The following is a 26,652-nucleotide window of genomic DNA, read 5'->3' as shown; positions in this document are numbered from 1 at the left end:
TAAAATTGAGCTCTCTAACAGTGGTTTTTATATGAGATAATAACACACACAAATACAGTCAAAGTGTGTTTTGCCATGGCTTGGTAAATCACATTTTCCTATAACGGTCTTGAACATCTCAATGCACAAGTGCCTTCTCTTCTAACAATCTTTCCTTATCTGCCTTCTCTTCTAAAAATATTTGTTTATCTCATTGGAATTTATTTTTTCCAAAAAAAGAGGTAATTATTGAAACAGAATTTGTAAAAAAAAAAAAAAAAAAAGGACAGTACAAAGCCTGGAAATAACGGGAAAGAGCTAGATGAAAAAGCTGAGTGCCTGTGCAATATGGAGAAAAATCTATAGAATGTGTGTGAGTGAGCACGAATTTCTTTCGAAACTGTGTCTGTGTTTATGATTTATTTTCTCCAAAACAAGCTTTCCTGTGTGTTTGAGATAATGGGGCGTGAAGACATCAAGCTGGTGGAAATTAATCACTTGATGAAGAGGGAGTGATTTCGCACAAAGTTGCCAGATATGGCCTTTTTCAACTAGTATTATGGATATATTTCTAACCCAAACCAAATTTGGAAAAAAAGAAACCGCTCAGGAACATTAGATTTTTGACTTGTGTTTTTGAACTTTCCGCAAGCCTCAGTGGAGGTGCATACAATTTCTTTGTCATGCGGCTCAAGGGTGTACAAATTCCACTACTGACAAGTACATGAGGGTCATAGGTCGCCTACAAAGTTTAAGTATGTAGCTCGTAATTCAGCCAAAATTACAACAACACATACCCCGTGTAGTCACAGAAAGTGCAGACTGGGAAATGTAGTGTACACAGACCTTACTACCTCGGAGGTCAGGTAGAGAGGTTTTTGATAGACCCCTGGCTCAAGACGATTCAGCAAAAATTGAAAGGGATATTTATAATTATATATTCTCCCTATTTCTATAAAGATATATTTCTATTCTACATACACACTAGCTCTCCCTCCTCACAAGAAAGAGAGAGGAAAAAATAAAAGTTAAAGTTGTCAGACTACAGAACGTGTTTGTCATCCTTGCATTTCCTTCTATTCAAAAGATAAAAGCATAATTTGGAAATCGCAAAATGAGAAGATGAAAAACTCAGTAATAAGGTATATACTTACTGTGATCGGAGCTTTTCATTCTCCTGAATGAATTGGGCAGCCTCTTCATCTTGTAAACCAGTTGAATTGAGAGTCTACGACAGTCAAAAGACAGAAATTGAAAGGGAGAAGAAATAACACTAGAATACATTCATTACAAATGCCCGGTTCACAATGTCTCATCTTTGTTATCAATCTTAGTTCTTATATGCAAGATCACTGATTATGGTCCTCCACAATAACATCTTGAAGAAAAGATAAGAGGAAAAAAAGCCACATTAACCTGTAACTTATTACTTTATTAATTCATCAACTTAGGTTCTGTTAGTTTAACATTAAAACAAGCACCGAGTTATACACCCGCAGGAAAACACTCTTCAAGCAAGAAATTCAAGGTAATTTTGTTTTTGATGAAGGAAAATACAAGGTATTTCTTCAGGTAGTGTTGTGGGGGGTTTTTTAACCAACAAATTACAATGGACCATGCGCAGTTCCAAATTCGGTGGATAATGTGCTTGTTCCTCTATCCTCCTCGGTTTAAATACCAGGCTTTTGCTTGCAATAAGCCTCAAACCTATGACAACATCATACACTGCACTTATACCATTAGATAAGCCTTGGTGGCTTTTGGCATGGTAATGTGCCTAAACAATTTCACAAGCCAAATCCAAAAGTCAAAATTTCTGATATCAAGATACCCATGAATAGTGATGCAATGCTTTTTATGGATCCAACTAGACAAATCAAATACTAGTGGAAGGAGAGCATACCGAAGAATACATACCATAATTTCTTGACTTTGCCCAACAACAGTTAAATCAACTGCTAGTCCAGCTGTCCTTTTCAAGTTTTCAAGTTCTATTGGAGGATCAACTGCTTTTCTTTTTGAAGCTCCTGAGGCTCAAAGCAGACAATATGTCAACGGTTGAAAACGTTTACACATAGTATTCTGACTTTAAAAAGTAAAAGACGGTGATTCATATATTCAAGCAGGCGAATACACAAAATTGCCCGAGTTTTATGGGCGAACGCCACTCCTGCATCATTACTAATGACTTCATAGTGTAATCAAATCAATGACAACCTAACGAAACGACAATGAAAAAGGAAACATATTGCACATGCAATCATCTCACTTTGACAAGCAATAAAGGCATTACAATAACTCAGTGGCAGGAAATGAAGCCAAAACATTAAAATGTGAATTGATAGCTGGCGTATGAAAGTCAGCCAATGAAACCAGCAATCCTGAATGTACAAGCCGCGGTTGGGGGATGAAAGTAAGTGAATTGGGAACTCTGCAACCACCATATATTGGAACCTTTGAGGAGTTGTCATGATGAAATTGGAGGGCATGGGCAGCGCATATACTGTCAGAAACACCAAATATTTCCAACAGAGCCAACTTATGAGGCACAGATATATTCAGCCGTAATGAACCCCAGAAAGTGCATGTTTGACATTCACCCCAGGATCTTTCTATCACTGTTAGGCCTAAAACCCCAACAGTAAACAGGAGAAATGTAACTATACATACAAGCCATATAACATGTGAAGTTTATCTTCCCACAATCAGGATTTAGGAGATTCTGAGGTCTGTAGTAGTATTTAATCTTTCATCGACGAGGAACCAAATCAAGATACCTGCTTTTATCACGTTCCTCCCAAATGAGGGCAGAGGGGAAAAGCCCAAGACTTTGTGATCGTACTACTGGAGAGAAGGATTTGCCAGAAAGGTCCCTGATGACTCAAATCTATCTTGAGAGTTGGAAATAGTTGTATTGTAAGAAAATATATTCCGGTATGGCAACTTAATAGAAACAATCTCATAGAGAAAGAAGGTCCTCCAACTCTGTAGAACTCCTTTTGGCAACACTGTTTGATCTTCAAAATACACCCACCCACCCACCCAAAAAAAATTATATATTCATAACGCACGCAAATTGGCCCGAACATGGTCAAAAGAGAAGTCATTGCCCAGTATGGAGCTTTAGCAAGTGGACATCAAGGGAGATGGACAACTCAAGTGGGAATCAAGGTGAAGGAGATGATTGAGATTTTTTCCTCTTTGAAATGCTTTCTTTTCATTCTACTAAGATGGATCAATATGAGCTCCCAACAGAACATAAAAGGAGACCACAAAATCTGAGTGCGAGGATATTGTCATTAGGCATCAAAATTAAGGCCATTGCAAATGATTTGCACAATTAGCCAATTACTTAAATACTATAATCCAATGTTCAAAATTAAAAAGAGTGGTTTTTCATGACACTTGGTTATCCCGAGTTAGAATATGACTAAACATAAGCTCTTGGAAATGGATTTGGAGATCAAGTAGAAGAGGAAGACAAGGATTTTGTATGGTTGGCCAAGTATCAAATGCGGTGGCTTGACCCCAGCCAATGCTCAGGAAAAGGAAGACAAGTTGATGGCAATGGGGCTTGGGAGAAGAGTGGGATGCTAACACGTGGGTTAGGACAGCTAGCTGCATTAGGGAAGCAGCAAAAGAGATGCAGGGGGTCTTGAGGCGTAACTTAAGTGATCAGCGAGTTGTATGGAGGAAGTGATGGTCAGTCAAGAAGTCTCAAAGTATAGAAGATGCAAATTACGAAAATGAGGATGTTGAGATGGATGTGTGAGCATGCTCGGAGAGATAAAATAGATATGAAGATATCAAGGTGAGAGTGACTTGTGTGGTAGATAAGATGAGACAATGAGGGAGGCCAGGTTGAATGGTTTGAGCATGTGAAAACGAGGTGTGAGAGGTTGGATATGGTGGGTACACGTAGACATAGAGGAAGGCCAAATAATTAATGGGAGAGGCGATTAGATAGAACATGTCATAGTTGCAAGCTTATTGAGGACATGACCTTAGGTAGGAGGTAGCAGATTAGCCAGAAGGTTAGAGTAAGTGGTTGAGCGTTGTAGTGGTGGAATTAGATTTGGTGGTAGCCTGGAGCACTATGTGTCGTAGTATTAGCCATATTCATGTAGTTTCTTGTTTTTTGTTATTTGTTACCCCTTTTTTTTCCCAGTATGCTTTGTATTGCCTCCAGTATTACCTGTCATGTTATCTTCACTGCAGTATTTTCTTGTTCATAATTATTTCTATTTGATGCACTCGAGCCGAGGGACCTTTGGAAACAGCCTCTCTGCCTCCACGAAGGCAAGGGCAACATCTGTATACACTCCACCCTCCCCAGACCCCACTTAGGGGATTACACTGGGTATATATTGTTGTTGCTGTTGGTTTTTCATGCATATATTAACGCAATCCAATATCTTCTTATTCATGGAAATCTACTGATGCTGGTATGTAATAAGAAAGTGGCAATATCCAAAAGATTATCGCCTTGATCAGACCCAACGAACATTGCATTGTAGCAAAAATGTCATGCCCTATCACAGTAGGTAAGCTAGAAGCAGAAAAATTCAATACCATAGCTCAAAAGAGAGGCTGCAATAAAATACGCTAGACTGCATACACATGAAAAAGAAAAGCACCTTTCTGATATTCAAGGCTGTTAAAAATCCTCTCAACCATGAAATATCAATCACAATAGATTTAGGGTGACTCCCAAATGATTGAACACACAATTAAGAGAGAAATGTCCATTATATAGATGAGAAATAGCTCTGTCAATTGACACATTACCTTGTTTAGAGTTATTTTGAAAGACTGGTGTTACAGTTCCCCGCACTGCAATGTTTGAACCAACAGCACTGGAGGAGTTATCACCCAAGATAACGGGTTTATATGTCCCATGTTGCTGTCTAGACTCAACTGGTGTTACAGTTCCCCGTACAGCAATGTTTGAACCAACAGCACTGGAGGAGTTATTACCCAAGACAACGGGTTTATATGTCCCGTGTTGTTGTCTCGACTCAACTGGTGTTACAGTTCCCCCTACTGCAATGTTTGAACCAACAGCACTTGAGGAATTATTACCCAAGACAACGGGTTTATGTGTCCCGTGTTGTTGTCTAGATGCAGATGAAACCAGAGGAGTTGTAGGTCCCTGGAGGCTTTTCTTTGGAAAGTAACCAAGGAGCCCACAGTGATGATCCCTGTCAAAGGATAAGTGAGGAAGATAATTAAGTAGCTGCTGATTATGAAGAACTTAAATTGGTCTTGGCCATCTAATCCCATGAACACACGGAAAATTGCAAGTAAAAGCTGTTTAAATCCATGCAATCAAATTAAAACTATAATCAGACAATGCTTGCAAGTTACCTCCATCAACACAGAAACAATTCGCCGGCCTAATCTTAATTTCAAGTAGTTGCTTACCAGTATTCCCATGTCATCTCCTTTAAGCGTACTTCAAGCTTTTGAAAAAGAGGGGTTTTCTCGAAGTCCTGCTTATTATGAGTTGGCTGAATAAAATTTGCTTCTAGAACACCTGAAGGAGAGAAAAATCATCAAATAACCTCTCAAGCAAGGTTAAGGGGAAAAGTTAAGAGGCTTCTTACCCACAACTCCTCTGCCTCTACTATCAGAGTACCTCACAACATGCCAAAACGGCTGCAAAGAGATGATAAAAAAGATATAAGACTTTAGGAGTTAGATAAGGGTATGTAAGGAATGTATATCTATTGAATCAGTCCGGAGAAGAATAATCCATCAAAATTGTAGATAGGTCATTGCTAGCCCAGAAAGCAACTCATACAGGATAGAACAGGTAAAGAAAGAGCAAATCTGAAGAAAAGAAGTGGAAATTCTTGAGTAGAACATATATACAATTACACTTTTATATGTATTGAGTCACTATCCACCAAGAAGGTGGCTGTTATAAAGAGGTTCCCCTCTATACATAGATTTCGGCATAACTTATGCACATATAAATTATTGCCTATAAAAATGGCAATCAAACAATGTATCATAAAATGCTGATATACAACATTCAAAAGGTAACCCAACATTGTATTACTAATGCGGAGTTTTATGCAGGTGTCATAACTTCTTCATAATGCAACCAAACCCCTTAAGTGTATTTGTCATGTATTTTCTCCCTACTCTTTAATCACAATGTTGACAATATAGAACACTTACTAAAAAAATCTTAACACATATTCTTCCTCTTTGACCTCCTCTAACTCTCAATAACACACAACTTTCCTAAAGTTGATGCCCTACCAATATTCTACCCCTACCGCCTTTAATCTCACTCCATCACATAATGGTTTCCAGTATTTCCTAACTTTCTATAAGACAACTTACAAACTGAGAGTCGAGACCCTTTTTAGTCAACAATTAAACCATTTGCTGCTAACACTTCTCACCTATAAATATATTTCCCTTCAGTGTGACCAATGGTACTCTAGTTTCCCAAGAGAACCACTACTTAAAAAGGTGACCGTAGAACCATGCAGGAAGCCAAGAAAATGAAGTTCAGTGGTGATTACCCACATGAATGTGTAGTGCTAAGGAGAAAAACTTCCATTCCTTAGATCACACATGTATTCCTCTTTCTTTTTTGTGCAGTACATCCGCTATGTTACCTAACAAAGAAACTATCTCATGATAGGTTCGTGCTCCTAAATGTGGAATAATTTGACTCTTATCCAGCTTACTTACAAGTTTTAGAAATAAGTTCAAACAAAGCTAATATTTCTCAGAAGTACAAATTCACAAACTTCTTGAAAATATAAAGCAACAGAAGCTAGAAGTTAGTTACCAGTATTAAACGATTTTTGTGGTAGACATTGAACCCGTGAACATTCACCACAGGAGCTTCCTTTAAGAAGCCAATAGTAGTAATGACTGAACCCTGCAACCACCAAAACAAGTAAAACATTTAGAGAAGTTCTGGAAACATTGGAGCTTAAAATGTTATTAGCAAACTTTCGGAAGCAAAAGTAATTTAACGGTCAAAGGACAAGCATTATATGTATCTAATCCAGTTAGGAGACAACTTTGAGAAAAAGGAAATAAACATGCCATAGTATGGAGCACTTAGAATATAAGACTTTACAATTAATAACTCAAAATTTGAACAGTTCACGAATTTCCTCAAATGTCTTGGCCTCAAAACCCCATATCAAGCTACTCTCTCTATAATCAAGAAAGGTATAATCAAGAAAGGTAAAGCAATGTAGATAGGAAAGTTGGTACTTAAGCCAACATTGTGTACATCCTTTAAACAGACTTGGTCCTCTTAGTCAATAAAACTTCATGAACTATCAAAAAATTCAGAGTACAATTTTAATGTCACCTGTGCAAAAAGTGAAACTATAATCAGGCATATGATGGTCATACAAATAAAGAAAAAAGAGAAGTTCAGATCCATCTAATCAATGTGACATCTAATCAATGTGAAAAGACGTTGCAAATGCTCCTCCCTCCCAAAACACTTTCTGACTTCCAAAATTCCAATAATGTTTGACACACTTCGAATAATATTTTGCTCCTGATAAAATTTCACAAGTTAAAGTTCATAGCAAACCAAATTTAAAGCAACATACAACGCACTATATCCAAATTCGAAATATTTACCCATTTCTTTAAAAGCGACAAGGCTCATGGGGCATGAAATGAAAAGTGAAAAGTGAAGCGGGCGCAATTTATGGAATGCTACTGTGATAATCAATTTGCAACTAAAATAACTAATTTATTTCCAATATACAATAATGTCAATGTTAACCAACTTCTCAAGTTGGAGATTCAGTGAACCACCACTTTTCTTTTGAATCACTTTGCCCACTGTTTGAAGTGCACATTTAACAGGAAAACAGGGCTTTGCCCATGAAGTGATAACCCCTCGCTTTGCATTACTTTAACAACAACAACATACCCCATGTATTCCCACAAAGTGGGGTCTGGAGAGAGTAAAGTACACGCAGTCCATACCACTACCCCATATAAAGTAGAGAGGTTGTTTCCGATAGACTCCCGGCTCAGGACAAATAACAATATAACAAACATGAAACAAACAACAAAATGGGATAATAAACCACTAGATGATAAATGAAACAAGAGTCCCACAGAGTAATACTATACACGATCTATCAGAAATCACAAACACCATGAACAAGAAACAACAAAACACACACATAACACCACGATTACATGCACAACTACAAACAAAACACTCCTTCCCACAAAGTGGTAGTCCAGCCGCCTATGTTGTATGGAGCGGAGTGTCAACCAGTCAAGAACTCCCACATCCAAAAGTTGACCCGCTCACTCAACATCACTTTACCACTTTGCTTTTTTTTGTAATTGTTAATTACGGTTTTGCCTTTTAGGACATTGACATTTACTCCTAGTACCACCAAGATTTTATACAAAACAAATAGATTCTTAACCATCATAACAAGTCAACATTTGCCAGTTGAAACGGAAAAAAATTATAATATCCATGGCACCAAAAATACCACTCATATTTAAGGTAAAATCTGGTACATACCTCTTTGAATCCAACAGTTTGAGGCTTATACATGATAAATTCAGGGTACTTCAGATCCTTAGCAATATTATGGAATTCAACAACCCGCCCACGTAACAGAATACAGAAATGGTCTGGGATCCGCATGTACAACACTGATAAATATGCCTGTCCAAGTATGGGAACACCAAGAAGATAATGACCAGTAATCGTGTGATTTTAAAATTTTAGTATCAAGTACCAAACTACAAGGAAGATAACTTACACGGAGTGAGTAACGAAGACGGTTTGCAAGATGCTGGTCGCTTGGTTTAATACGAGAGCCACTCTTCTCATTATCGTTCGCATCCCCCGAAAGTCGAATATCCTACCGTTACAGACAAAGAAACAAACAATAAAGCTATAAATGAAACGATTAGAAATCCGAAATCCCATATAGGCAGTAAAACCAAACCTCAGGATCTGCCTCAAAGTCGAGCTCCATTCGGCCATCATCATTAAACCACAAATTGTGGACAATCACCTTTGTGCCATGATCACCAATGTCATCAAACTGCAAATTACATGGGGGGGGAGGCACAAGTCAACATTGGTAAGGGATTGGAATAGCCTCACAGGATTATGCAATACAGCAAGACTTAATAGGAAAATAGAAATTGCCAGGGAGCAAAGCTGAGAGCTATATTTGGTTTGACAACTTCAGAAGGTGCTATTAAAGGCTTGAATGTCGCAAAACAGCGTGATATGTTTTTGGAAGGTACTGTATCATGTATAATCCGTGAAAATCTAAAGTTGTTTGACAACTTTACACCACTAAAACCTGAAGTTAAGTCTCAATGTAGGAGCACGGCCTGCTAGAAAGCTCATAGGATACAAGCAAAACCTAGTTGCAAATTAAACATACAACCATGAAGTAACAAAAACAAAAGGGCTAGAAAATGAAAATTAACTACTCTAAATTCTAAAACAATTTCAAGTACTAGGAAAAAGTTTACCAGTTTCAACTACAAATCCAGCCAAAATCAACTTAAACCATTACACCCGTGATACTCGCACAACTGCTAGATTTAATAATCTTGCATCACCATTTAATGGATGAAAAGGCATGAGTGAATTTACCTATTCACACACATCGCTATGCATCATTTTGAAAATGGAAGTGCTGTGGAAGTAAGGTATGGAATAATCCCAACACAAGGTGTAATACTCCCAACAATAGGTGTAATAACTATAAATAGCAAAGGACAAAAACAACATAAGCAGTGAAATCCCACAAAGTAGGATCTTGGAAGGGTAGCGTGCACGCTGATAGCAAAGGACATATAAGTTAGGGAGGTCATTTCCGAAAGACCCTCATAAATAGCAATGAACACATAAGTTATTTAACCAAGGGAAAAAAAAAAAAAGAGAACCAATTTTATTTGGAGGTGGCCAGCATAGTCATTATTGATGAGGAATACAAGTTACCAGTTCCATTAGAGAAGCAATTAATGGGTCAATCATAAGGCTGGCAACGGAACCGGAAAATTCCGTTCAGGTCCGTCAACTCCGTTTCCGGTTAAGTTCCGATACCGGTAACACAACGGTACCGGTTGGTGCCGGTATACCAGTACCCACTGGTCCAGAATACGGTACCGGTGAGAACCTTAAAAAAATTCCAGTATTTTCGGTTCCGGTCCGGCGATGCGCTAACACGACTAGCTACGGCTGATGATATAATATATTAAATTACACTTGATGGAATAAATAAGTTCTTTAATAATGTAATTGCTTACATAAGCTAGATCCCATTCAAAAATATCTTAGAATTAAAATAGTAAAAAAGATATTATTAAAAAATAAATTGTAACCCTTTGATTTAGCCTAGGGTTTTGAAAACATTAATTCTTGTAAGTGAACATGATTCATATTTAGTGGTGTACGATCACGTGAAAGAAGACATATTAAAACCATGCCAGACAAAGTTGTTGAAAGATTTGAAGGGAATATTTGGGAGTATGAAATGGAATTAGAAGGTAATATATGTTTTAATTGTTTTTAGATTTGTGCACATGTTGACACCACACATTCTACTGCTACTAGAGAACAAACGCCCCTTTTTGTGGTTTTAAAAAAAAATATATATATAAGGCCGGAGTCTCTTCCAGTAAAAGTTCCGGTGTCGTTCCGGTCCGACCCGGTTCCACAATGGTAACCAACGAACCGGTGCGAACAAGGGGAAAATTCCGGTATTCCGGTTCTGGTAACACGGGTTCCGTCGACAAATTCGATAAGGAAGTTCCGGTACCGGTTCCGGTCAAACCGGTCCGGCGGTACCGGTTCAGGTCCATTGCCAGTCTTAGTCAAACACATGAGAATTTTTCTTCACATGAGCATTAAAGCTTCAGTTTGGTGCAGAACAGATTCTACGGAAAAAAGAAAATCCAAGGAACAAAAAGAAACAAAAAGGATAAAAACAGAGTAACAATGAAGCTTCTGGCAACAACAGCAAAGGAAAAATCAAGAAGTGCTATGCCATTGTGGTCAGATGTGGTGCAGCAAAGGAACACTTCCAGCTGTTGTAAATTCAAATTTCAGGGTATTTTCAATCTAATGGTATATACAGACAATTGTAGTTTGAATTAAAAATGATATTAGTAACTTGTCTATGGTGAGTTACAACTGACTCGCATTTGAGAATAGCCATGAATAACTATCAAATTTTATTCTGAAATAGGTTAAAAATTGAACAAGTCGATCCGGATGAGAGTTATGTTCCAAAAAATTGTATAGCAGTAAAGAAACTAAATTCATTAGCTATACTTCTGGACGGCTATTGAGAGAGAGAGAGAGAGAGAGAGAGAGAGATGAGAACTTATTGTTAAATACCTGCAAGTTTAATTTAAGTTTAGTAAAGAAGTTGTAGAAAGATTTTGAGAATGAAGAATCTAGTAATAACTACTTTAAAAATATAATGAGAGAGATGGGCATACATAGCCTAATGGAAGCTACTTTGAGCGAAAACAAGATGCCACTAACTGGAATTGTGACTAGGTGTTGCTTAAATTAAAGAATTATAGAGTTAGTCAGTAAACATGACTAGACAAATTGAGTCAAAAATCAAAGCTGATCCTCAGGTATGAATTAGCCTAACAAGGAAATTGATACATCAATATGTAATTGTAGATTGACTAAATGATTGAAGTCGCACGGACTACTCAAGGTGACGTATTTGGTATTTTGACACTAGTAATATGAGTAATATGAGTAGTGCGAGCAGTGACCTTAATGCAACTTGTATTTCAATATGTTGCAAAATTTACACATGGTTTTAGGAACTGAAATGTGCAATCAAATGTCTAGAAGTGGGCAAGTCCTTTACTTGATATGATATTGAACCTTGAGATGTTTCATGTTTATTTTAAAGATTTTCATGTTACTAGACATGTTCTATCAGTATTTGAGATGTAATTACCATTATGACAATAATTTATCATTACTTAAAAAAGGTTGTGTTGACAAGTATTTTTGTTAAAGTTTTGACATATTGCATGATTTGATAAAAACTTCAATGTCCTATACCGTGTAGAACTCGTACGCGTATTTAACTGCCTATAGGAAAAGTTTAATTTGGTTAGAGACTTTGACGGATCTCGTAGCTAAAGGCAGGTTCATTAGAACTAGTGCACTAGTATATTTGGATTAGCATATCAGCACTCGCTAGTTAAAGGTAGAACTAGACTAGCATGCTGATATTAATCTCTCTCAAGGTAGGGAGTCGCACCAATTACATGGTACATTCTTAGAAACCTCCCAAAGTATGTACCTGGCATGACAATGTTTTCTAGATTTTATACTTGTGACTGATGATAGGGTTGAGATAATGTCTGTTTATTACAGAATTGTTATTTGAATACCGTTTACATGATGTATTTGTTGTCAGATTTGATTACCATTTACCTTTTACTGAAAAAGGACATTCGAATGATATATTATTGAATATTATTAGTATATTGGCATGTTTTCTGCCTTGCCCCCGGTTAGAAACAGTTGTGGTTAAACCTTACTTCTCACCATTTAGTGAGTCACTCCCTGCTAATATTTTTTTCAAAGACACTAGCTAGAGCGCACAAATTGACAGTTTCTGGTGATCCCCGCATTGGTTTGCATGGTCGAAGACTTTATTAATTAATTATTGTACTTTCTTTTTTGGAAATGATTATCGTACTTTCTTTAAAACTCTTAAGTCGCTCTGTGAGTCACTACTTAGACAGGTTTCATAACTACTTTGGCTATCATAAGACTTATAATTGTGTTAAATTGACATATTTCGGCTGTGGAACTAGCAAAGTGGTGCTGAAATTGATGATTGATTATGGTGGTGAGGTACTTTTGACTGGGTTTGTTGGCTGTCTTATTTAGCTGAAAGGAAACTTATTTTTGTAATTTCCCCTTAAAGCTTGTTTGGGAATCCTACCCTCAGCAGCTAGCGCGGCCCATAATTGGGTTGTTGCGCTTGATTTTTTCTATAGAGGAAAACCTACTTGTACTTAGCAAAGTAGATTGTTTCGTCATTACTTCATTAAGGTGGCTAAAACGGGTGTGTGAAGAAGTTCCAAATGCCATTGATGTATCAAGTATGCTAAGGGTGGACTAGGTTGTGAGAAATATAGGAGAAAAATATTATTGAATTGTTGTAACTACATTATTACATTGAGACCTTATTTATAGAGACTACATTCCAATCCTTTTCCTAATAGGACACTACATTACAATTCCTTTCCAAGTAGGATTTTGTATGCTATTCATGTTCCTACTCATATTCTAATACTCCCCCTCAAGCTGGTGCATAGAAGGCATGTACCAAGCTTGTTATGGATGTAACTAATATGAGGATCGATGAGGGACTTGGTAAAGATATCTACCAGAAAACTGATAAATACTGCTTTGGACGTCTAGGAGACCTCAACTGAAATGGAACAACCTGAGAAAACGACCCAAAAAGTAATAAACATCGCCAAAAAGTCAATGTGTTACTAAGGTATCATTCAGTATATCAAGATGAGATACCTTAGCCTTTTATATTTTTGGTGTAAACAATACAAAGTGGGAGGTGGGGGGTGGGGAGGGGGCAGATAGCTTAGTGGAGTTCATAAGTCAACTTTAAAGATAAGATGGGTTTTTTTTTCCTTGATATTACCCTCCAAGGGCTTGTAAATCCCACCTCATCAGTTTTGATGAATTTTTGTGTGAATACAGAAGTTACCTAATTCAAAATAATCTATGCATCAAAGTTATTGGAAGTATGCCGGTTCATCAGAACCACTGATAGATAAGAATATTAGTAGACAAAGCATCATTAGCATTTTTTTTTCCCGTAACAAATAGATTGTAATATTTAGCCTGAAAGCAGCATTAGCTTTCTTAAGTAACAAATTGACGAAAAGCTAGAAACAAAATCCAATGCCTTTATTGCAAAGCCCAACATAATTCCTACTATGCAGACATTCCAGAAGAAACAATCTGGCACGCAAATTTGGAATACTATAACCATTTGTTATTTGGTGGACATTTGGACAATAAAACACACCAACGTTTTTAAGACAAACAAACGAATAAACATAACCCTAAGAAAAGATGTGATTTTTGCTAGCTTTTTGGTGCAACCTTGTCTATCTAAATGATGTAGATTCCTAGTTAGAAATGATTGCAGAGTAACACAATCTGTAATTTTTGACGCACTACCTAGAGCATCTATATCTTATATAAACTTCACCCTTATTAAGGAAAAAAAAAAAAAGTTAAATGTCTTTATATCTCCGGGAATATTTTTCAGGTACGGTTAAATACTCAGATACATTGCCAATTATGGCAACTCAAAGCCTAATATAACTGACACTTCCAAGGAAGATTTGGCAGATGGCTCTAATATAGATCATCACCCCCAAGTGATATTTTAAGAATGACAACAGAAGCTAGATCTATAATCGTTTCACTTCCTTTCTTTTCTTTGGTCCCCCCACGCGCCCCCCCCCCCCCCCCCCCCGGGGCCAAACCAACATGGCAAGGAGGAGAACTCACATAAAGGAAGAAAGCCAAGGAAAGGGAAAAAGAAAGGTCTATTATAAAAAGTAAAAGAAAAACTGACAGAAAGAACGCAACAACTTTGAAGCCGTGGAAACTTACTTGCTTGAGAAGCTCTGCTTCTGTTGCAAATGGAGACCAGCACAACAACAACGAGAGGTTATTCCTAAAATGCTGTTCACCGTTTAATGAATTCCATTTTCTAGCTGCTGCACAGAACTCAAAGTCAAGCTGCATCACCAAAACGAATACTTTAAGGAAAAGGAAAAGGAAGGTTAGAAGGAGAAGGAAAGTGAGAACGTAACCAGCGGTAACCGATGTTAAAGTATGAGCCACATGGCAGAATAAAGTAGTTCCCCCCCACCCCCACCCCACCCCCAAAAGTTTACGTATGAATCTTATTTTGTCCTCTTTCCTTTTTCTTACGGGAAACAGGAAGTAGGTACTACTAACACATGCATAAAAAATTTTGGAGACCCAAAATAAAGATCAATCCCAACAAAGCTCAAATATAATAAACAAGAGACAATCAGACAAAGGTAGAAGTCCACATCCAAGTCCTACTAATTAATAGAACACTTGACAACACAACTATATCACGAGAAGCAAATTATAAGAACCACCTATAGGATATGGAGAAAAGGTACAATTTAAAATATCTGCTAATAATTTTACATATTAGAACTACAATAGTGGAAATATTGTTTAAACGCGGGAAAAAACATGTCCATCTGATTTTAGATGAAAGAGTAGGACTCTGGTACATCGTTTGACTTTTTGCATCATATTAGTAAAAGAAGAACAAGACATTCTGATGTTGTAATTAAAAGAAAAAAGAGTGGTAGGGAAACCACCATATCAAGGTTTGAGCTATTAAAGACTATTTAGACTCAAATTTACACTTAGTCGGGGAAAAGGAAAAAGGGCTCACCAAAGGAACCACTATTCTGTCAAGGCCTGCTCGAGTCAGAAATGTCTGAGATAGAAGCCCAATACTTTGTGTCAATTTCCTGGTCATAATAGAAACACGGAATTAGAAGGGGTTACCCTGGGCATAGACCAGTAGCCTGGGTGATCAATTGATATCACAAAAGAAATAAAACTTCCATGTCTTGAAGATAAAATTTGTGTTTTACTTTTTTCTTTTTTGTTTTGGAGGAGGAGGGTTGTTGGGAAAGCCTGGAGATTCCAAGGCAATACCTCCCTGAAGCTATGTGCATTAGACATATTGCAGATCATTCTGTAGACAACTCTGTTAAAACAGGATACTGGAACAGCTTAAAGGAAAACGGATCGAGGAAGGCAATAGGTGAAAAGAAATTGTTGTTAGCTTTTCTACAGTCAAAAAATTATTGCCAAAGAAAGGTTCACCGAAATGCTTGCTCAATTTCTAAATTGTGAATCTCTAGAAGTAAAATCAAGTAGGTCAAAAAATGAACATTTCTCAAAGGTCAACATTGATAACCTGGAAAGATAACTAACAGATCTGCAAGATCATGTAACAGTCTCCGGGGCAGGCCTTCGGCTAGAGTTTTTATTTATTTTTTATTGTAAGAGTTTGTTATCAGCATCTAAAGGATGCATGAAAAATACAAAGGAACAGATCCCCTGTCAATATGAGCAACAACATCTCTGAGATGACATTGTGCTCCACAGCAAAAAATGCAGAGCTAACAATGTCCAAATATATAAATTGTTGACATAAGAATTTAGCACAATATGTTGCAGTTTATGGCTTTCAACAGAACTAATAGTTAAACACAACAAGTCGTTTTCTACAATAACAGCCACTTTGGCAATTTTAAAAATGAGATCATCACTCCAGTATATATATATATATATATATATATATATATTCAACAAATCTTAATTTGTGGAATGTTTCTCTTCCCCTCAACTATACAGCTATGAGGAGAGGGAAATCCCCCTTAAAACTCCACCAGAACACGATCTTCATTGCTCAAGTACGACATACCTATCGCAGAGGAGCAACTTCTATAGGAGATATTTCTCGAGTTTGGCATGTCAAGGTATATAGAACAAACAAAGATGTACACGAGGAGAATTACATACTATCTTGTTCAGACCAGCATGATCACACCTATTTTTCCACCATCACTGACAAGAAGTCATAACCATGGACACATAATGAGTCTCACAATATAAAACTATGTCTTAGTCACAAACAAGTTGGGGCGTTTCACAAAATACAAGTCACAGAAATCATAAAAACTCATTACAACTGCTAATAGACTTGTAGTTGTTTTTATCAGTGAAATATGGAAAAAACAAATCCAAAAGAAAGGGAAAACAAGGAAAAGATAAAACAGCACAAGCAAGAATACTACTGTACCTGTTCTTTTTGCAGCGGCTAAAGACAATAACATCTGCCCCGAGTCGCATTGAACTGGTCTTAAAACCATTTCCATCTAAAATGCTGAAAGTTAGGAATTAACAAAACATGCAAGGAAAAGGACATTACGATTAACAACATGCATACACTGTCCAATAGTTGAAGTTGACTTCTTATCCGAAAACCCAAAGCTCATACAACGACGTATGGCTTCTGGGTCCATTCCACCGCCATCATCTGGAACAAAAAATAGACAGATTCACAATCTCATACTAACTTTTTATTCAATCGAAACCAGACCAACCAAAGCATCAGAAACAGTTGCTATTCACAAACAAGAAAGAAATGGAATACCTTGAACCAATAAAGCTGAACTTCCATTCCTTGGATTTGGGGTTTTATCTACAATAACAAAGGTGGCTCCATTTTGTATCTAACCAGTGGAAGAAACAAGGGTGCGACATAGAAAGGAAAACATTAGCATGACGGTTCGGAGAAAAGGGTTACAGCATCTCAACATTGCTGATACCTTATAAGGCATATTACCATAAGGGGATCCAGAATATAAACTTTATTCAGCAACACAAACTAGATTCTTTGTGAACATATACATGTTCTCGTAATAGCTTTTCTACTTCTCTCAGTCCATTCATGTCATTCTCCTGTTGTTCCAGAGGTCCGCATTACATGAAATGACTTGAAACCTACCTCAAAATAGATACCATCATCCAGTGTTGCTTACGAGCGTGGCGAAGCAAGATAGAGGGTTGGAGAAAATAAAAAGGGATGTTGATTCTGGTGATCAGAAGGATCAACGGAGAGAGAGTAGAGGGCCATTAAGTGTTTCAGGTCATTTTCTCGATAAACACGTCTGGGAGCTTTTTTGTTGTTCATAGCGACGTTCCTCTCGCTTAAGCACAGTTATCTCTTTGCGAAATGATGCTTCTACTTTTTACATGACAGGATGCCCTCATCTACATAAACTACGTCTCAATTCCAAACAAGTTGGAGACTGGTATATGAATTCTGAATGACCAATTTCTTACCATTGTTCTGCCAATTTAAGTTCTTGATGTTCCAGAGATTGCAACACCACATGGCATCAATTTTCTATATTTTCAAAAAAAAGTAAAATAAATTCATTTTCTCCACTTTGAGTTTGAGGAGCATAGAAGAATTTCACGTGAATATGTTTCTAGATTCAACATGTGTAGTTTTTTTGTACTTGAATAAGGAAATCATATAGAGTATTTTGATGATACTTAAGGATATTTTAATTATAGAATATTTATGTACTATATTAGCATATCTTTGCTCATAGAGTTTCATTTCTTAAGGTACATATCCCTAGCCTCTCTCTCTCTCTCTCGCCTCGCCCCGGTCCACGGCCTTCGGCGCCGTCGCCGACCGTCGGCGCCGACCCGACCCGACCACCGGTCCCCGGCGTCAACCGCCGTCGCCGGCCGAACGGCTTTCTCTCTCTCCCTACCCTCTCTCTCTCCCGCGCTCCGGTCTCCGACCCCGTCGCCGAACGCCGGTCCCCCCCCCCCCTTGTACCCCCCACCCCCACCCCACCCCCAACCTTCTCTGTCCAGACCCCCACCCCCACCCCCACCCCCACCCCCCCTCCTCCGGCGCCGGTACAACAGTCCAACAGCCGAAGCTCGGTCTTCAGCCGCAACGCCGCTCGGTCGCCAGCAGCCGCAGATCCATCTCAGCAGCGAAATCCCCCGGCAGCAGGTCGATGTGGGGCTTGGTTGCCGGCTTGGTCTACAAGCGAAATCTGGTGACTTCTAACCTTTGCTTATTTCATTCTTCATTCTGCATTCTTTCATTCTTCGTATTATACTAGTAATTGAGTATAGTTTGGTTGCTGGAGTATTTCTTTGAATTTGTGTGAGCCTTGTATTACTTGCTGCTGCTTTGCTATTACCATCGTTTATGTCTTTATATCTTTATATTATCTTTATATTCTCTTATACTTTCGTCTAGTTGTGGCCGTGGGCAGTAATGGGTGGATAGGGTCATGTCCGAGGGGGTTGGGGCGGAGGGCCGTGGTGGGGGAGGGGGATGAGGAAAGGGCGGGAGTGGGAGGGAGGCCAAGGTTTGGCCGCGGGGGGAGTAGTGGAGGGCGTGCGGGTAGTGACGGTAGGCTGAGGGTTGAGTCTTGGAATATAGGACCCTGCAGGGCAAGTCCATAGAGCTTGTGAAGACCCTTAGGAAGAGGAGGATCAACATTGCGTGTGTTCAGGAGACCAAGTGGGTAGGGTCTAAGGCTAGGGATGTGGATGGTTACAAGCTGTGGTACTCTGGGAGCGAGAGGCGTAGGAATGGAGTTGGCATCTTAGTGGATGAAGAGCTTAGAGGTCAGGTAGTAGAGGTGAAAAGGATCAACGATAGGTTGATGACTATTAAGTTGGTCATTCGGGGGTTTACCCTGAATGTGTGTAGTGCCTATGCGCCGCAAGTGGGATCGGAGGGGGAGGAGAAGATGCGGTATTGGGAGGCTTTGGAGGAGGTGGTGAGAGGCGTGCCTAGCTCGGAGAAGATTGTTGTAGCAGGAGATTTCAACGGGCACATCGGGGCGCTACCGGGAGGCTTTGGTGATGTGCATGATGGTTTTGGTTTTGGGGAGAGAAATGAAGAGGGGACTACCCTATTGGAGTTTGCGAGGTCCTTTGGGCTGGTGGTGGTGAACTCGGGCTTCCCGAAGAAGAACGAGCACCTGATCACCTTTCGAAGCGCGGTAGCCAGGACCCAGATTGACTTTTTGTTGCTTAGGAAAGGGGATAGGGCGTGATGTAAGGACTGTAAGGTCATCCCGAGTGAGAATCTTTCGACCCAGCATAGGCTCTTGGTTATGGATTTGGGTATAAAGAAGAATAGAAAGAGGAGGAGTAGGGAGTGTAGACCTAGAATTAAGTGGGGCGGCTTGACGCCAGTGAATGCGTGGGAGATAGGGGAGAAGTTGGCGGGAATGGGGGTGTGGGAGTGTAGGGGAAACGTGGATAGTATGTGGGATAGGGCGGCTAAGTGCATCAGGGAGAATGCAAGTGAGGTGTTGGGGGTTTCTAGGGGCCGGGCCGGGCACCATCAGGGGGATTGGTGGTGGAATGAAGAGGTGGAGAAGAAAGTGGGGACCAAGAAAGGGGCGTATGCCAAGTTGGTGGAGAGTAAGGACGAAGAGGAGAAGCGGGTAAACAGGAAAGAGTATAAGCTAGCGAGGAAGGAGGCTAAGTCAGCAGTCACGGCAGCTAAGACGGCCGACTTTGAGAGCCTGTATGCAGGGTTACAGGGGAAGGGAGGGGAGAAAAAGTTGTTTAGACTCGCTAAGGCTAGGGAGAGGAAAGGTCGTGACCTCGATCAGGTGAGGTGCATTAAGGGGGAGGACGGTAGAGTGTTGGTGGAGGACGGCCACATTAAGAATAAATGGCAGTCGTACTTTCATAGGCTCTTGAATGACGAAGGGGATAGAGCTATTGTGTTAGGGGAACTGGAGCACTCAGAGGAGTGTCGGGATTTTAGCTATTGTAGACGTTTTAAGGTAGAAGAGGTTAGACAGGCTGTTCGCAGAATGCGAAGGGGTAGGGCGACGGGACCGGATGAGATACCGGTCGAGTTTTGGAAGTTCGTTGGAGAGGCTGGTCTTAGGTGGTTGACGGGATTGTTTAATGAAATCTTCAAGACAGCAAAGATGCCCGAGGCTTAGAGGTGGAGCACCATGATACCTCTCTATAAGAATAAGGGGACATCCAGAGTTGCAACATCTATAGGGGGATTAAGTTATTGAGTCACTCTATGAAGATCTGGGAGAGAGTGGTCGAGGTGAGGCTGAGACGGATAGTGTCTATTTCAGAAAACCAGTTTGGATTTATGCCTGGCCGCTCGACGACGGAGGCAATTCACCTGGTACGGAGGTTGGTGGAACAGTATAGGGAGAGGAAGAAGGACCTGCACATGGTGTTTATCGACCTGGAGAAGGCCTATGACAAAGTCCCCAGGGAGGTGCTTTGAAGATGCTTGGAGGTGAGTGGAGTACCGCTGGCATATATCAGAGCAATCAAGGATATGTATGATGGAGCAAAAACTAAGGTGAGGACGGCGGGAGGAGACTCAGAGCATTTCACGGTCCGGACAGGGTTGCATCAGGGATCTACTTTTAGTCCCTTTTTGTTTGCAGCGGTGATGGATGTGTTGACGTGGCGTATTCAAGGGGAGGTGCCGTGGTGTATGCTTTTTGCAGACGATGTAGTTCTGATAGATGAGACTCGAGGGGGTGTGAGTGACAAATTAGAGTTGTGGAGGCAAACCCTTGAGTCTAAAGGGTTCAGGGTGAGCAGAAGCAAGACAGAGTATGTGGAATGCAAGTTTAATGACGTGAGGCGGGAGAATGAGGTAGTAGTGAAGCTGGAATCACAGGAGGTAGGTAAGAGGGAGAGTTTCAAGTATCTCGGGTCCGTGATCCAGAGTAACGGTGAGATTGACGAGGATGTCTCGCACCGTATTGGGGCGGGATGGATGAAGTGAAAGCTCGCGTCGGGGGTGTTGTGTGATAAGAAGGTGCCGCCTAAGCTTAAAGGCAAATTCTACAGGGCGGTAGTCCGTCCGGCCATGTTGCATGGAGCGGAGTGTTGGCCAGTTAAGAACTCCCACATCCAAAAGATGAGGGTGGCAGAAATGCGGATGTTGCGCTGGATGTGTGGGCTGACTAGAGGGGATAGAGTTCGGAATGAGAACATCCGGGAGAAGGTTGGTGTGACACCAGTGGAGTGCAAGATGCGGGAAGCCCGATTGAGATGGTTCGGACACGTGAAGAGGAGGGGCATGGATGCCCCGGTCCGTAGGTGTGAGAGGCTAGCGTTGGATGGTTTTAAGCGAGGTAGGGGTAGGCCGAAGAAGTACTGGGGTGAGGTGATTAGGCGAGACATGGAGCAGTTACAGTTCACCGAGGACATGACCCTAGATAGGAAGGTCTGGAGGACGCGAATCAGGACAGTGGACTAGGGCCAGTCTGAGTCGCTAGTATAGGGAACTACTTGGTGGGGGGTTATTCCTATTAGGAGTCCGTGTCCCATGTTTTATTATGAATCTATGTGTTTTCCTCTGTTTTATATTACTTATGGGTGCCGTATTTATGTTATGTAATCTTGTAACCTTGTGCTGTGCTTTACTATGTGTTTGTGTGGTACCGCGTGTCTTGAGCCGGGGGTCTATCGGAAACAGCCTTTCTACTTCTTCAGAGGTAGAGGTATGGACTGCGTACATCCTACCCCCCCAGACCCCACCAGGTGGGTATACACTGGGTTTGTTGTTGTTGTTTGTATGTACTATATTAGCATAGGGGTTGATTGCATCCATATTATATATAGCCTATGACTCCTTTTTTTGAAGTAGGTAACATTTGTATTGATGCAGTAGTACTGAAAACCCATATTTACAAGGAAATAATTACCAAATCTACCGAATATAGCTTATGACTCCTACATAAGTAGCACCTCTCGTACATTCTTTTTTTTTGGTAAATAAGTAAAGATGTTTATTGAAATCGTACCAAGATGGCATGGAGAAGATTACAGGACCTAAAAAGCAACCCTCACTCCAAACATACTACATTTTTCCCCTAATAAGAGCAAAAAGTCCAAACGCTCCATCCTATCAAGAGAACTATAACACCAAAAATACAAGTTCTTGATACATTTGTCTTTGACTCTAGGTATCTGCAGTTTCTTCCCCTCAAAGCATGTCTTGTTCCTTTCCAGCCATATCATCCACAAAATACAATTTGGGATAGTTCTCGATATCTGCTTTAAGATCCTTTTAATCTTTTAAGCCCCTCTTGAACATTGTTAATTAAGTTCGTTATAAGTTTTCTATCTTCACATTGTGTCCTCTTTCGAAATAAATAAGTTAGTGTTTATTCAGAACAAAGAGTGATGAACCCAGCATCAAAGAAAGTGTTACAGAGAAGAACTAGCTTAGTCTACTCAGTCATCTACCCGTATAAGGGTTTGCTGTGTGCACCAAAATACACCAGAAAAATGTTCTTTATTTGTGGCAGAGAATATTCCTGCCCAAAAAATGCCTATCCAACTTCCTGTTTCATTTCTTCCAGATTGCCCAAATATGGCATGTGGAAAGGTCTCTGCCATTCCACCCACACTTGCAGCATTCTCGTAAGACTCCAGCATTTCAAGCCGGCTTTTGATATTGCCCTGTGCTACCTAATATCCTACTAAATGAGTACCGAAGAAACTTCATTTCACAAGAATATACATTTATAAGAGTATCAACTAATTGAATCCTCTTGATAGAGCATAGTCCTCTCCATCTCTATTTCTCCAGCTACCTCTACTTTTCTTCTCCTCCTTAATATCTATCAATTGTTACCTACTTTTTCTGAACCTATTGCTTCTTCAGCTTTCAGAGTGAACAACCTTCTCTCCATGTATTTCATTTTATGGAAATTTTCAGCTACCAATAACAACAAACCCAATGTATTCCCACACAGTGGGGTCTGGGGAGGGTAGAATGTACGCAGTCCATACCACTACCTCCGAAGAAGGAGAGAGGTTGTTTCCGATAGACCCCCGGCTCAGAGCAAAGAATCGAAGAAAATTTTCAGCTACCACTAATGATAATCATGTGCCCCTGACATAAGTATAACCCACCAAAAGTGGAAAACAACTTGCGCTATAAAAAAAAAGTAAAATAAAAAGAATAAGCTTGAAAAGAGGCTTACCTCATCAACAGCATTGTCAAGAAGCTCTGCCACGGCTTTAGACACCATAAAATAATAATAACCAAGTTAAAACTCCAGTAATAGCATTTGCAATAAATGTAGTCCTATTACTACTCAAGAATATGGAAATGAAAAATTAACCAACAATTGCACATACCACCAAATGCCCATTTATGGGAAGTGGCGTTTGAGTGAAGGAACTTGGGGTGAATGTGCAGGAAACTGGAGCCTTCTGCAATGCCACAAATAAGATGATAACAATCTTAGATGCAAAACACATACTTGAATTACAGATAAAGAATTAGGTTAGGAGAAAAATGAGCCAGAAGACCCTCCCAAGTCTTTAATTAAAAAAAGGGGACAAGTGGGTCCCACAATATTATTAAAGACTTGGGATAAAGTCATTTATACAACTGAGACAGTTGTTCGACAACTGCAATAGTTGTCTCAACAACTTTGCACGATTGTCGAACAACTTTTCACAGTTGTTGAACAATTTTGCAAAGTTGTCGAACAACTTTGATAGTTGTTGAACAACTTTGCAAAGTTGTTGGAGCGAAAGGGTTTAAGAAAAACTGAGAAAAAAGTTGTCCCTTTTACCTAATTTTTAAAACTTGAAGGACTCTCACTTAATTGGGAAACTTGTTTGTCCCTTTTTATTCAAGGTCCCAAGAATTAGGCTACAAGGCAATATTATTGACCAACTACTTAAAACAACTCACTTAGCAGGCATGGTTTATGCATGGCTAATCAACTAGTTATAGCCTATGAACTTCATTTGGTTTTTTACCCAATAGTTACAGATAAAGGCTATATAAGGCAACACTCAACGGTAAGCAAAATCAAGAAATAGATTGACCAGCTACTCAAAACATGGTTTGTGCATGGGTAATCAACTGGCTGTAGCCTATAAACTTCATCTGGTCTTTTACCCAATTGAACATAATGATCATTTGCTAGAAGTATTTTTTTTTTTTTAAGAAGAGATCATTTGCAAAGAATAAATTAGAAAGGAAAATTTGGTACTGAAGCATAATACTTTTAAGGGTAGATTTAGTAGCACGCCCTTCATCATAATTTCCAGCTTTCCAGAACTGGCGAGATAGGGGTGCTGGACATATTTGTGATGTAGAACAAAGGCTTGAATCATCTATCGGAGACCGATCTTGATCCAACACAGTTGTGCCACTCTGCTCAGTAGCTGCAGAATCTTGCCTCCCACAGCTGCTTGAGGATTTTTGATATGGCAAGGAGTCAGCTTCACAGTATTCCATTAGTGGTATTGAACTTTCGACCAATTCTGATTCCAACTTAACAGTCTCTCTCTCCCCACCTCCAAGATTGTTACTACACAAGCCAACCATATTTGCAGAACTCATCCCAGGACTGACAAGAAATTAAATAAGAGAAAGTAAGTATACAAATAAATAGGTTAAAACGCAAGATAGAGAACTAGGGGTCGAACATGATTGACGGTAACTGAAAGCACAACAGGAGGCCAGTAAAACAGGACTCAAGGCTAGTGATAACTTGCATCTCCTAGAAATTTTGAAACCAGGCTAAACATCTAGAGACTAGAACAAGAAAGAGATCAACCCATTTTCCAATGTCCAATGTGGGGAAGTTTTTACCAATGCACGCTTCTGACTCACATTTATATGGAAGATAACAAATAGATCAACCCTTCGCTTCAGTCTATTACTTTTTTGAGGTATGGCAAACTGAAAAAAGGAAGTACTAAAAATGCCTCATAGAGGTCATTCTCACAACACATCATCGTGCAATACATTGGACTTCATCTAAGCATCACACAGTTTGGCCCTAATGTCAGGCTAATCAGATCTTGAAACTATGTGCCAAATAAATTGTGCTTTTTGCCCTGCTTAAAAGTACGGCGTAGGCTTCATTGCCCGATTTTGTCTTGAACAGAGTGACACAAAACAACAAATACTTCACCTAATTGAATTTCTTTCAATGTCTTTTTCGGGAGGTCTAATCACAAATTTCTTTTACACACACTCGTCCTACCTGGCATAACACAAATCAATTCAAGTGTATCACACGCGAATAAACACATGTGTCTACTTGCGCACACCCAAAGTTTAGATGCAAGCTAATGCCAAGTTAAAGGGCATGTTAACGTATTGTGTGCAAACTGTGGGCAAGTATGCAACCCATTCACCCTAAAATAATACGCAATAAAGCAACAATAATAAATAAATTAAGACCTAACCTGATGCGAAGAATTCAAACCCTTTCAGAAACTTCACTTTCACTCTTTCCGCCACATTCAACTTCCTCAACTACTTTTGCCTTCTCCAAATTGCTGAATAAATTAGACCCTAAAATTTAATTTAGCAGAAACTTCACAAATCACAAGTGACAGCTTCTTTCAAGAACAAGGAGTTATAAAAATAATAATAAACAAATAAAGATATGAGGTATGTAAATTAAGGTTAAAATTAGAAAGAATTGAAGAATTTAAAGTGAGGGAAATCTGGAGTTGATTTCCAAAAATGGTAAAATTGATGTCAATTAGGGTCCGTTTGGTTCCGCTGAACAAAAATTAGGGCTGGAGATTGACGAGACCGAGGCCGACTGAATTTGACTGCAAATAAAATACTTAAAAGGCAAAATTTGTTGAAACGGTCGAGGGCCCGGTTTTTTCTTTTTGTATGTTTTTAAGGAAGGAATGAACCCGGTTGAACTAGAACCATCCAAGTACATAGTATAGGCTTTTTTTTTTTCCTAGATTTATAATAAGGATACTAATAAATGATTTAATTATTTAATACAGCGATAAATATACTTTGATAGTTAGAATAGTTTTTGAATATGTATTTTGCATGTGTACGTCTTGTATAAAAAATATTAAAAATTAATTGTATACATATTTTAAAAATCAATTTGAATCTCTTTATTTCTTATGACTTAAAGTTCAAACGAGCCAGGGCTGAAGATTGACGAGAGTAAGATTGATTGAATCTTGACTGTGAG

General features: G+C 39.3%; 1 protein-coding gene across 3 annotated transcripts in view; it reads right to left on the bottom strand.

Annotated features, from left to right (window-relative positions):
* Positions 1-26,350, bottom strand: part of LOC107855980 (protein MICRORCHIDIA 6) — a 28,506-nt gene extending 2,156 nt beyond the window's left edge. Inside the window, exons 1-19 of one of the 3 annotated variants that reach the window (XM_047403379.1) lie at positions 25,889-26,341; positions 24,695-25,041; positions 23,813-23,887; positions 23,656-23,690; positions 17,963-18,026; positions 17,271-17,318; positions 17,064-17,153; positions 16,917-16,992; positions 15,495-15,573; positions 14,666-14,794; positions 8,955-9,053; positions 8,766-8,867; positions 8,522-8,668; positions 6,791-6,883; positions 5,586-5,637; positions 5,404-5,515; positions 4,768-5,180; positions 1,897-2,006; positions 1,134-1,207 (exon numbers count right to left, since the gene is read on the bottom strand). In XM_047403379.1, coding sequence (XP_047259335.1) covers positions 1,134-1,207; positions 1,897-2,006; positions 4,768-5,180; positions 5,404-5,515; positions 5,586-5,637; positions 6,791-6,883; positions 8,522-8,668; positions 8,766-8,867; positions 8,955-9,053; positions 14,666-14,794; positions 15,495-15,573; positions 16,917-16,992; positions 17,064-17,153; positions 17,271-17,318; positions 17,963-18,026; positions 23,656-23,690; positions 23,813-23,887; positions 24,695-25,034 — 2,138 coding nt within the window. In that variant the 5' untranslated portion in view covers positions 25,035-25,041; positions 25,889-26,341. Of the gene's footprint in view, positions 1-1,133; positions 1,208-1,896; positions 2,007-4,767; positions 5,181-5,403; positions 5,516-5,585; positions 5,638-6,790; positions 6,884-8,521; positions 8,669-8,765; positions 8,868-8,954; positions 9,054-14,665; positions 14,795-15,494; positions 15,574-16,916; positions 16,993-17,063; positions 17,154-17,270; positions 17,350-17,962; positions 18,027-23,655; positions 23,691-23,812; positions 23,888-24,694; positions 25,042-25,888 lie in introns of those variants that run through there. The other 2 variants (XM_047403380.1, XM_047403381.1) reach the window with 2 other exon arrangements.
* Between the last annotated feature and the right edge of the window lie 302 nt (positions 26,351-26,652).

The sequence above is a fragment of the Capsicum annuum genome, unplaced genomic scaffold (genome assembly GCF_002878395.1).
Source record: "Capsicum annuum cultivar UCD-10X-F1 unplaced genomic scaffold, UCD10Xv1.1 ctg4021, whole genome shotgun sequence".
NCBI classification, from domain to species: Eukaryota; Viridiplantae; Streptophyta; class Magnoliopsida; order Solanales; family Solanaceae; genus Capsicum; species Capsicum annuum.
The sequence above is the reverse complement of the archived record's forward strand: the minus strand, read 5'-3'. Positions and strand labels throughout refer to the sequence as shown.